The following is a 13,076-nucleotide window of genomic DNA, read 5'->3' as shown; positions in this document are numbered from 1 at the left end:
ACTTTCTCAAGAACATTCTCAATTTTATCAGGAGAGGGCGCTCTCTGAACATGTTCTCCGAGGTGAACAGAAAATGAACATGTTCCCCTGGAGTGATGGAGCGAGCTTGGAATACAGATTGTCATGAAACCCATTGTGAAAAGAAAATTAGTGAGATGTATATTGTCCAAATAAAGCCATTGGTCACCTCCTATTTAAAGAGAATATCAGCCCCCCCCCCCCCCCCCCACACACACACACAGACTGGATCATCTAGAAACTTTACTCGAACTAATTTAATAAATGAACGCACTGTTCAAGTGCTACATACTGCATCGCACTTCAAACTGTAATAACATCATAAGTAAAATCTGCATGAAGCTTAGACCGAGTGTGAAGAGAAAGGACTTACTCCTGCAGGTTGAACTGGTGAGGAGGCGCCGCGTACGAGTACAGGAGGATCATGCACGTTGTCAGCAGAGTTCCCAGGACAAGCCCCTTGCACATCGACTTCCATTGCTTCACCTGCTTCAGCATGACCTGCAGTAGTCCTTTGCCTGACTGGTGGAAAGAGGACAGCCCAAAGGTCAGTTTCTTGGAAGCCAGGCAGCTGAAACCGCGCAGCGAGGCGGTCGATTCTGCAGCTCCCTGCCTCAGCCGCCTGCATCCCATCGCCAAGGCTTCGGGTCAAAATAAAGAAGCAAAGAAAAACAGAGAGAGAGAAACCCCGGCTTCGGACAGAGGAATCTCCTGCTCCCTGGGTCACACGAAGCTCAGGGATCCCTCAGAGGAGCTGCTTTCTTGTGCTCAGCTGGCTGCATCTAATTGTTGTGCTCCCTCCCTCCCTCTCTCCCTCTCCCAGTGAAGCTGGGGAACTTGCCCAGTCACACATCCACATTGAACCGCTGGAGACCCACAGACACATCACAGCACGGCGTCAGCCACTTTCTGCTTCACTGACTCCAACTCGCAACTTCTCGCCATGAACAGTAGATCAGAAATAAAACAGGCCCCCCAATAAAGGAGACGTGGCTGAGGAATAAGATGTTTTAAAGTGTTTTTTAAAAACGTATCCCCTTAACGATTGAGTTTAACTGAAGGCTGCCCTGTCTCCCGTTCAGAGGTAACTCACAAAAAACAACTAAATGCTGCCTGGTGTAGGACACTATAGGACTATACAAATGGTACAGTACAGAAGAGGGCCAATCGGCCCATCTTGTCTATGCCGACTCAAAGACACCCCGGATGCCCTTTCTCATCCCATCTTCCTGCACCCGGCCCACAGCCCTGCAGTTCACAGCACTTACGGTGCAGATCCAGGTACTTTCCAGGAGAATTTAGTATCTTTACCTCCACCACCAACTCGGACAGTCACCATCCTCTGTGGGAAAACATCTTTCCTCATGTCCCCTCTAATCCTTCTGACACTTAACTTGAATCGATGGTCCCTGTTTTTTGAACTCTGCCAAGGGGAACAGGTTCCTCCTTGTATATCTCAAACATGTCACCCTTCTCCAATCATGTCAGCCTACTCTGTTCCAAGTGAAACAACCCCAACTCCTCCAATCTCTCCTCCCAGTTTCAATTCGCCAGCCCTCCTCGCATCATGCTTGTAAGCCTCTTTTGCACTCTCCCCAAAGCAATAACGTCCTTTCTCTAATGTGGTGACCAGGACTATACACAATTTTCCAGTTTTGCCTCACCAGTGTCTTATACAATTCCATCATTAACATCCTTACTTTTGTATTCTATACCTCTGCCAGTGAAGGAGAGGATTCCATAAGCCTGCTTTACAACCTCGCCTACCTGTACCTTTCGACAGCTGAAATAAAAATGGACAAAGCCGCAAACACTCTCCAGGGTAGTGAAAAGGATAACATTTATTGCTCTCTCTCTCCATAAACACCTGCTGAACAATTCCACCATCGTCGGTTTTATTTCACTTTCTCCTGGACTATTTGATCCGGAGCCCGACAGAAGAGAGGCAATTGCTCTGTTTTTGAATCAGATTGCATTTTTCATTACATTATCATATCTTGGCTCTGGTCGAAGCAGAGTATCAAACAAAACACCTGGAAAATAAACCCCTAAACATCCCGATATTCAGGAGCGTCCAATCACCTGAGCGGCTACTGTATAACACAGCGGGATAGAATGAGTGTGAATCCCCCTATAACTACATACTAACTGTGTGACAGCTTGATAGAATGGGTGTGAATCCCACTATATAGCTACATACTAACTGTGTGACAGCGGGATAGAATGGATGTAAATCTCACCATATAACTACATACTGACTGTGTGACAGCGGGATGGAATGGGTGTGAATCCCAGTATATAGCTACACACAAACTGTGTGACAGCGGGATAGGATGGATGTAAATCACACCAGAGAACTACAGACTGACTGTGTGGCAGCGGGATAGAATGGGTGTGAATCCCAGTATATAGCTACACACTAACTGTGCGACAGCGGGATAGAATGGGGTAAATCCCACTCTATAATTTAATGATAACTGTGTGACAGCGGGATAGAATGGGTGTGAATCTCACTCTATAACAACATACTGACTGTGTGACAGCGGGATAGAATGGGTGTGAATCTCACTCGATAACTACAAACTAACTGTGTGGCAGCGGGATAGAATGGGTGTGAATCCCACTCTATAACTACAAGATAACTGTGTGGCAGCGGGATAGAATGAGTGTAAATCCCACTCTATAACTACATACTGACTGTGTGACAGCAGGATAGAATGGGGTAAATCAAACTCGAGAACTACATGATAACTGTGTGACAGCGGGATAGAATGGGTGTGAATCCCAATATATAACTACATACTGACTGTGTGACAGCGGGATAGAATGGGTGTGAATCCCACTGTATAACTGCATGATAACTGTGTGACAGCGGGATAGAATGGGTGTGAATCCCACTATATAACCACATACTAACTGTGTGACGGTGGGATAGAATGGGTGTACATCCCACAATATAACTACATACTAACTGTGTGACGTTGGGATAGAATGGGTGTGAATCCCACTCTATAACTACAAGATAACTGTGTGACAGCGGGAGAGAATGGGTGCAAATCCCACTATATAACTACATGATAACTGTGTGACAGTGGGATAGAATGAGTGTAAATCCCACAATATAACTACATACTAACTGTGTGACAGCGTGATAGAATGGGTGTAAATCTCACTATATAACCGCATAGTGACTGTGTGACAGCGGGATAGAATGGGTGTGAATCCCACTCTATAACTACATGATAACTGTGTGACAGCGGGATAGAATGGGTGCAAATCCCACTATATAACTGCATGATAACTGTGTGACAGTGGGATGGAATGGGGTAAATCCCACTCTATAACTTAATGATAACTGTGTGACAGCGGGATAGAATGGGTGTGAATCCCACTACATAACCACATACTAACTGTGTGACGGTGGGATAGAATGGGTGTGAATCCAACTCTAAAGCGACAAGATAACTGTGTGACAGCGGGAGAGAATGGGTGCAAATCCTCCTATATAACTACATGATAACTGTGTGACACCGTGATAGAATGAGTGTAAATCCCACTCTATAACTACATACAAACTGTGTGACAGCGGGATAGAATGGGTGTAAATCTCACTATATAACCGCATAGTGACTGTGTGACAGCGGGATAGAATGGGTGTGAATCCCACTCTATAACTACATACTAACTGTGTGATAGCGGGATAGAATGGGTGTAAATCTCACTATATAACCGCATAGTGACTGTGTGACAGCGGGATAGAATGGGTTTGAATCCCACTATATAACTACATGATAACTGTGTGACAGCGGGATAGAATGGGTGTGAATCCCAGTATATAACAACATACTAACTGTGTGACGGTGGGATAGAATGGGTGTACATCCCACAATATAACTACATACTAATTGTGTGACGGCGGGATAGAATGGGTGTGAATCCCACTCTATAACGACAAGATAACTGTGTGACAGCGCGAGAGAATGGGTGCAAATCCCACTATATAACTACATGATAACTGTGTGACAGCGGGATAGAATGAGTGTAAATCCCACTCTATAACTACATACTAACTGTGTGACAGTGGGATAGAATAGGTGTAAATCCCACAATTTAACTACATACTAACTGTGTGACAGCGGCATAGAATGGGTGTGAATCCCACTCTATAACTACATACTAACTGTGTGACAGCGGGATAGAATGGGTGTAAATCTCACGATATAACCGCATAGTGACTGTGTGACAGCGGGATAGAATGGGTGTGAATCCCACTCTATAACTACATGATAACTGTGTGTCAGTGGGATAGAATGGGTGCAAATCCCACTATATGACTGCATGATAACTGTGTGACAGCGGGATGGAATGGGGTAAATCCCACTCTATAACTTAATGATAACTGTGTGACAGCGGGATAGAATGGGTGTGAATCCCACTACATAACCACATACTAACTGTGTGATGGTGGGATAGAATGGGTGTGAATCCAACTCTATAACGACAAGATAACTGTGTGACAGCGGGAGACAATGGGTGCAAATCCTCCTATATAACTACATGATAACTGTGTGACACCGTGATAGAATGAGTGTAAATTCCACTCTATAACTACATACTAACTGTGTGACAGTGGGATAGAATGGGTGTAAATCTCACTATATAACCGCATAGTGACTGTGTGACAGCGGGATAGAATGGGTGCAAATCATACTATATAACTACATGATAACTGTGTGAGAGCGGGATAGAATGGGTGTGAATCCCACTATATAACTACATGATAACTGTGTGACAGCGTGATAGAATGAGTGTAAATCCCACTCTATAACTACATGATAACTGTGTGACAGCGGGATGGAATGAGTGTAAATCCCACTATATAACTACATGATAACTGTGTGACAGCGGGATAGAATGAGTGTAAATCCCACTATATAACTACATGATAACTGTGACAGCGGGATAGAATGGGTGTAAATCCCACTCTATAACTACATACTAACTGTGTGGCAGCGGGATGGAATGAGTGTAAATCTCACGTTATAACTACATACTAACTGTGTGACAGCGGGATGGAATGGGTGTAAATCTCACGTTATAACGACATACTAACTGTGTGACAGCGGGATAGAATGGGTGTAAATCTCACTCTATAACGTCATGATAACTGTGTGACAGCGGGATGGAATGAGTGTAAATCTCACTCTATAACTACATACTAACTGTGTGACAGCGGGATAGAATGGGTGTAAATCTCACTGTATAACCACATACTGACTGTGTGACAGCGGGATAGAATGGGTGTGAAACTCACTCGATAACTACAAACTAACTGTGTGGCAGCGGGATAGAATGGGTGTGAATCCCACTCGATAACTACAAGATAACTGTGTGACAGCGGGATAGAATGAGTGTAAATCCCACTCTATAACTACATACTGACTGTGTGACAGCAGGATAGAATGGGAATAAATCCCACTCGAGAACTACATACTAACTGTGTGACAGTGGGATAGAATGGGTGTAAATCCCACAATATAACTACATACTAACTGTGTGACAGCGGCATAGATAGGGTGTGAATCCCACTCTATAACTACATACTAACTGTGTGACAGCGGGATAGAATGGGTGTAAATCTCACTATATAACCGCATAGTGACTGTGTGACAGCGGGATAGAATGGGTGTGAATCCCACTCTATAACTACATGATAACTGTGTGTCACTGGGATAGAATGGGTGCAAATCCCACTATATAACTGCATGATAACTGTGTGACAGCAGGATGGAATGGGGTAAATCCCACTCTATAACTTAATGATAACTGTGTGACAGCGGGATAGAATGGGTGTGAATCCCACTACATAACCACATACCAACTGTGTGATGGTGGGATAGAATGGGTGTGAATCCAACTCTATAACGACAAGATAACTGTGTGACAGCGGGAGAGAATGAGTGCAAATCCTCCTATATAACTACATGATAACTGTGTGACACCGTGATAGAATGAGTGTAAATTCCACTCTATAACTACATACTAACTGTGTGACAGTGGGATAGAATGGGTGTAAATCTCACTATATAACCGCATAGTGACTGTGTGACAGCGGGATAGAATGGGTGTGAATCCCACTCTATAACTACATACTAACTGTGTGACAGCGGGATAGAATGGGTGTAAAACCACTATATAACCGCATAGTGACTGTGTGACAGCGGGATAGAATGGGTGTGAATCCCACTATATAACTACATGATAACTGTGTGACAGCGGGATAGAATGAGTGTAAATCCCACTCTCTAACTACATACTGACTGTATGACAGCGGGATAGAGTGGGTGTGAATCCCACAATATAACTACATACTAACTGTGTGACAACGGAATAGAATGGGTGTAAATCTCACTATATAACCGCATAGTGACTGTCTGACAGCGGGATAGAATGGGTGTGAATCCCACTCTATAACGACAAGATAACTGTGTGACAGCGGGATAGAATGGGTGCAAATCCTACTATATAACTACATGATAACTGTCTGACAGCGGGATAGAATGGGTGTGAATCCCACTATATAACTACATGATAACTGTGTGACAGCGTGATAGAATGAGTGTAAATCCCACTCTATAACTACATACTAACTGTGTGACAGTGGGATAGAATGGGTGTAAATCCCACAATATAACTACATACTAACTGTGTGACAGCGGGATAGAATGGGTATAAATCTCACTATATAACCGCATAGTGACTGTGTGACAGCGGGATAGAATGGGTGTGAATCCCACTCTATAACTACATGATAACTGTGTGACAGCGGGATAGAATGGGTGTAAATCTCACTATATAACCGCATAGTGACTGTGTGACAGCGGGATAGAATGGGTGTGAATCCCACTCTATAACTACATGATAACTGTGTGACAGCGGGATAGAATGGGTGCAAATCCCACTATATAACTACATGATAACTGTGTGACAGCGGGATGGTTGGGGTGTAAATCCCACTATATAACTACATGATTACAGTGTGACAGCGGGATAGAATGGGTGTGAATCTCACTCTATAACTCCATGCTGACTGTATGACAGCGGGATGGTTGGGGTGTAAATCCCACTATATAACTACATACTGACTGTGTGACAGTGGGATAGAATGGGTGTGAATCTCACTCTATAACTCCATACTAACTGTGTGACAGCGGGATACAATGGGTGTGAATCCCACTCTATAACTACATGATAACTGTGTGACAGCGGGATGGAATGAGTGTAAATCCCACTCTATAACTACATACTAACTGTGTCACAGTGGGATAGAATGGGTGTAAATCCCACTCTATAACTACATACTAACTGTGTGACAGTGGGATAGAATGGGTGTAAATCTCACTGTATAACCGCATAGTGACATTGTGACAGCGGGATAGAATGGGTGTGAGTCCCACTCTATAACTACATGATAACTGTGTGACAGTGGTATAGAATGGGTGGAAGTCCCACTCTATAACTACATACTAACTGTGTGACAGCGGGATAGAATGGGTGTGAATCTCACTCTATAACTGCATACTGACTGTGTGACAGCGGTATAGAATAGGTGTGCATCGCACTATGTAACCACATAGTGACTGTGTGACAGCGGGATGGAATGTGTGTAAATCCCACTCTTTAACTACATGATAACTGTGTGACAGCGGGATAGAATGGGTGTGAATGTCATTCTATAACTCCATACTCACTGTGTGACAGCGGGATAGAATGGGTGTGAATCTCACTCTATAACTCCATACTGACTGTGTGACAGCGGGATAGAATAGGTGTAAATCCCACTCTATAACTGCATGATAAATGTGTGATAGCGGGATAGAATGGGTGTAAATCCCACTCTATAACCACAGACTAACTGTGTGACAGCTGGATAGAATGGGTGTGAATCCCACTGTATAACTACATGATAACTGTGTGACAGCGGGATAGAATGAGTGTAAATCCCACTCTATAACTACATGATAACTGTGTGACAGCGGGATAGAATGGGTGCAAATCCCACTATATAACACCATGCTGACTGTGTGACAGCAGGATAGAATGGGTGTACATCCCACAATATAACTACATACTGACTGTGTGACAGCGAGATAGAATGGGGTAAATCCCACTCTATAACTTCATGATAACTGTGTGACAGCGGGATAGAATGGGTGTGAATCCCACGATATAACCACATACTAACTGTGTGACGGTGGCATAGAATGGGTGTGAATCCCACTCTATAACAACATACCAACTGTGTGACTGCGGGATAGAATGGGGTAAATCCCACTCTCTAACTTTGTGATAACTGTGTGACAGCGGGATAGAATGGGTGTGAATCCCACTATATAACTACATGATAACTGTGTGACAGCGGGATGGAATGAGTGTAAATCCCACTCTATAACTACATGATAACTGTGTGACAGCGGGATGGAATGAGTGTAAATCCCACTATATAACTACATGATAACTGTGTGACAGCGGGATAGAATGAGTGTAAATCCCACTCTATAACTACATGATAACTGTGACAGCGGGATAGAATGGGTGTAAATCCCACTCTATAACTACATACTAACTGTGTGGCAGCGGGATAGAATGGGTGTAAATCCCACTCTATAACTACATACTAACTGTGTGACAGTGGGATAGAATGGGTGTAAATCTCACTGTATAACCGCATAGTGACTGTGTGACAGCGGGATAGAATGGGTGTGAGTCCCACTCTATAACTACATGATAACTGTGTGACAGCGGTATAGAATGGGTGGAAGTCCCACTCTATAACTACATACTAACTGTGTGACAGCGGGATAGAATGGGTGTGAATCTCACTCTATAACTCCATACTGACTGTGTGACAGCGGTATAGAATAGGTGTGCATCCCACTATGTAACCACATAGTGACTGTGTGACAGCGGGATGGAATGTGTGTAAATCCCACTCTTTAACTACATGATAACTGTGTGACAGCGGGATAGAATGGGTGTGAATCTCATTCTATAACTCCATACTCACTGTGTGACAGCGGGATAGAATGGGTGTGAATGTCACTCTATAACTCCATACTGACTGTGTGACAGCGGGATAGAATAGGTGTAAATCCCACTCTATAACTGCATGATAAATGTGTGACAGCGGGATAGAATAGGTGTAAATCCCACTCTATAACTACATGATAACTGTGTGACAGCGGGATGGAATGAGTGTAAATCCCACTATATAACTACATGATAACTGTGTGACAGCGGGATAGAATGAGTGTAAATCCCACTATATAACTACATGATAACTGTGACAGCGGGATAGAATGGGTGTAAATCCCACTCTATAACTACATATTAACTGTGTGGCAGCGGGATGGAATGGGTGTAAATCTCACTATATAACCACATACTGACTGTGTGACAGCGGGATAGAATGGGTGTGAAACTCACTCGATAACTACAAACTAACTGTGTGGCAGCGGGATAGAATGGGTGTGAATCCCACTCGATAACTACAAGATAACTGTGTGACAGCGGGATAGAATGAGTGTAAATCCCAATCTATAACTACATACTGACTGTGTGAGAGCAGGATAGAATGGGGTAAATCCCACTCGAGAACTACATGATAACTGTGTGACAGCGGGATAGAATGGGTGTGAATCCCACTGTATAACATTGTGATAACTGTGTGACAGCGGGATAGAATGGGTGTGAATCCCACTATATAACTACATGATAACTGTGTGACAGCGGGATGGAATGAGTGTAAATCCCACTCTATAACTACATGATAACTGTGTGACAGCGGGATGGAATGAGTGTAAATCCCACTATATAACTACATGATAACTGTGTGACAGCGGGATAGAATGAGTGTAAATCCCACTATATAACTACATGATAACTGTGACAGCGGGATAGAATGGGTGTAAATCCCACTCTATAACTACATACTAACTGTGTGGCAGCGGGATAGAATGGGTGTAAATCCCACTCTATAACGACATACTAACTGTGTGACAGTGGGATAGAATGGGTGTAAATCTCACTGTATAACCGCATAGTGACTGTGTGACAGCGGGATAGAATGGGTGTGAGTCCCACTCTATAACTACATGATAACTGTGTGACAGCGGTATAGAATGGGTGGAAGTCCCACTCTATAACTACATACTAACTGTGTGACAGCGGGATAGAATGGGTGTGAATCTCACTCTATAACTCCATACTGACTGTGTGACAGCGGTATAGAATAGGTGTGCATCCCACTATGTAACCACATAGTGACTGTGTGACAGCGGGATGGAATGTGTGTAAATCCCACTCTTTAACTACATGATAACTGTGTGACAGCGGGATAGAATGGGTGTGAATCTCATTCTATAACTCCATACTCACTGTGTGACAGCGGGATAGAATGGGTGTGAATCTCACTCTATAACTCCATACTGACTGTGTGACAGCGGGATAGAATAGGTGTAAATCCCACTCTATAACTGCATGATGAATGTGTGACAGCGGGATAGAATGGGTGTAAATGCCACTCTATAACCACAGACTAACTGTGTGACAGCGAGATAGAATGAGTGTAAATCCCACTCTATAACTACATGATAACTGTGTGACAGCGGGATAGAATGGGTGTAAATCCCACTATATAACTACATGATAACTGTGTGACAGCGGGATGGAATGAGTGTAAATCCCACTCTATAACTACATGATAACTGTGTGACAGCGGGATGGAATGAGTGTAAATCCCACTATATAACTACATGATAACTGTGTGACAGCGGGATAGAATGAGTGTAAATCCCACTATATAACTACATGATAACTGTGACAGCGGGATAGAATGGGTGTAAATCCCACTCTATAACTACATATTAACTGTGTGGCAGCGGGATGGAATGAGTGTAAATCTCACGTTATAACTACATAATAACTGTGTGACAGCGGGATGGAATGAGTGTAAATCTCACGTTATAACTACATACTAACTGTGTGACAGTGGGATAGAATGGGTGTAAATCTCACTATATAACTACATACTGACTGTGTGACAGCGGGATGGAATGGGTGTAAATCTCACGTTATAACGACATACTAACTGTGTGACAGCGGGATAGAATGGGTGTAAATCTCACTCTATAACTTCATGATAACTGTGTGACAGCGGGATGGAATGAGTGTAAATCTCACTCTATAACTATAACTACATACTAACTGTGACAGTGGAATAGAATGGGTGTAAATCTCACTATATAACCACATACTGACTGTGTGACAGCGGGATAGAATGGGTGTGAAACTCACTCGATAACTACAAACTAACTGTGTGGCAGCGGGATAGAATGGGTGTGAATCCCACTCGATAACTACAAGATAACTGTGTGACAGCGGGATAGAATGAGTGTAAATCCCAATCTATAACTACATACTGACTGTGTGAGAGCAGGATAGAATGGGGTAAATCCCACTCGAGAACTACATGATAACTGTGTGACAGCGGGATAGAATGGGTGTGAATCCCACTGTATAACGGCATGATAACTGTGTGACAGCGGGATAGAATGGGTGTGAATCCCACTATATAACTACATGATAACTGTGTGACAGCGGGATGGAATGAGTGTAAATCCCACTCTATAACTACATGATAACTGTGTGACAGCGGGATGGAATGAGTGTAAATCCCACTATATAACTACATGATAACTGTGTGACAGCGGGATAGAATGAGTGTAAATCCCACTATATAACTACATGATAACTGTGACAGCGGGATAGAATGGGTGTAAATCCCACTCTATAACTACATACTAACTGTGTGGCAGCCGGATGGAATGAGTGTAAATCTCACGTTATAACTACATACTAACTGTGTGACAGCGGGATGGAATGAGTGTAAATCACACGTTATAACTACATACTAACTGTGTGACAGCGGGATAGAATGGGTGTAAATCTCACTATATAACTACATACTGACTGTGTGACAGCGGGATGGAATGGGTGTAAATCTCACGTTGTAACTACATACTAACTGTGTGACAGCGGGATAGAATGGGTGTAAATCTCACTCTATAACTTCATGATAACTGTGTGACAGCAGGATGGAATGGGTGTAAATCTCACTCTATAACTACATACTAACTGTGTGACAGCGGGATAGAATGGGTGTAAATCTCACTATATAACCACATACTGACTGTGTGACAGCGGGATAGAATGGGTGTGAAACTCACTCGATAACTACAAACTAACTGTGTGACAGCGGGATAGAATGGGTGTGAAACTCACTCGATAACTACAAACTAACTGTGTGACAGCGGGATAGAATGAGTGTAAATCCCACTCTATAACTACATACTGACTGTGTGACAGCAGGATAGAATGGGGTAAATCCCACTCGAGAACTACATGATAACTGTGTGACAGCGGGATAGAATGGGTGTGAATCCCACTGTATAACTGCATGATAACTGTGTGACAGCGGAATAGAATGGGTGTGAATCCCACTATATAACAACATACTAACTGTGTGACGGTGGGATAGAATGGGTGTACATCACACAATATAACTACATACTAACTGTGTGACGGTGGGATAGAATGGGTGTGAATCCCACTCTATAACTACAAGATAACTGTGTGACAGCGGGATAGAATGGGTGTAAATCTCACTATATAACCGCATAGTGACTGTGTGACAGCGGGATAGAATGGGTGTGAATCCCACTCTATAACTACATGATAACTGTGTGTCAGTGGGATAGAATGGGTGCAAATCCCACGATATAACTGCATGATAACTGTGTGACAGCGGGATGGAATGGGGTAAATCCCACTCTATAACTTAATGATAACTGTGTGACAGCGGGATAGAATGGGTGTGAATCCCACTACATAACCACATACTAACTGTGTGATGGTGGGATAGAATGGGTGTGAATCCAACTCTATAACGACAAGATAACTGTGTGACAGCGGGAGAGAATGGGTGCAAATCCTCCTAT

At 43.2% G+C, this 13,076-nt stretch overlaps 1 protein-coding gene across 4 annotated transcripts in view; it reads right to left on the bottom strand.

Moving 5' to 3' along the window:
- Positions 1 to 13,076, bottom strand: part of gal3st1a (galactose-3-O-sulfotransferase 1a) — a 114,545-nt gene that overhangs the window by 15,317 nt on the left and 86,152 nt on the right. For all 4 annotated transcript variants that reach the window (XM_072493085.1, XM_072492904.1, XM_072492996.1 and 1 more), the window contains one exon: positions 392 to 540. In XM_072493085.1, coding sequence (XP_072349186.1) covers positions 392 to 540 — 149 coding nt within the window. The remainder of the gene's footprint in view (positions 1 to 391; positions 541 to 13,076) is intronic.

Source organism: Scyliorhinus torazame, chromosome 1, assembly GCF_047496885.1.
Source record: "Scyliorhinus torazame isolate Kashiwa2021f chromosome 1, sScyTor2.1, whole genome shotgun sequence".
Lineage (NCBI taxonomy): Eukaryota > Metazoa > Chordata > Chondrichthyes > Carcharhiniformes > Scyliorhinidae > Scyliorhinus > Scyliorhinus torazame.
Note: the sequence above shows the minus strand (reverse complement) of the source record. Positions and strands in the feature narration are given on the sequence as shown.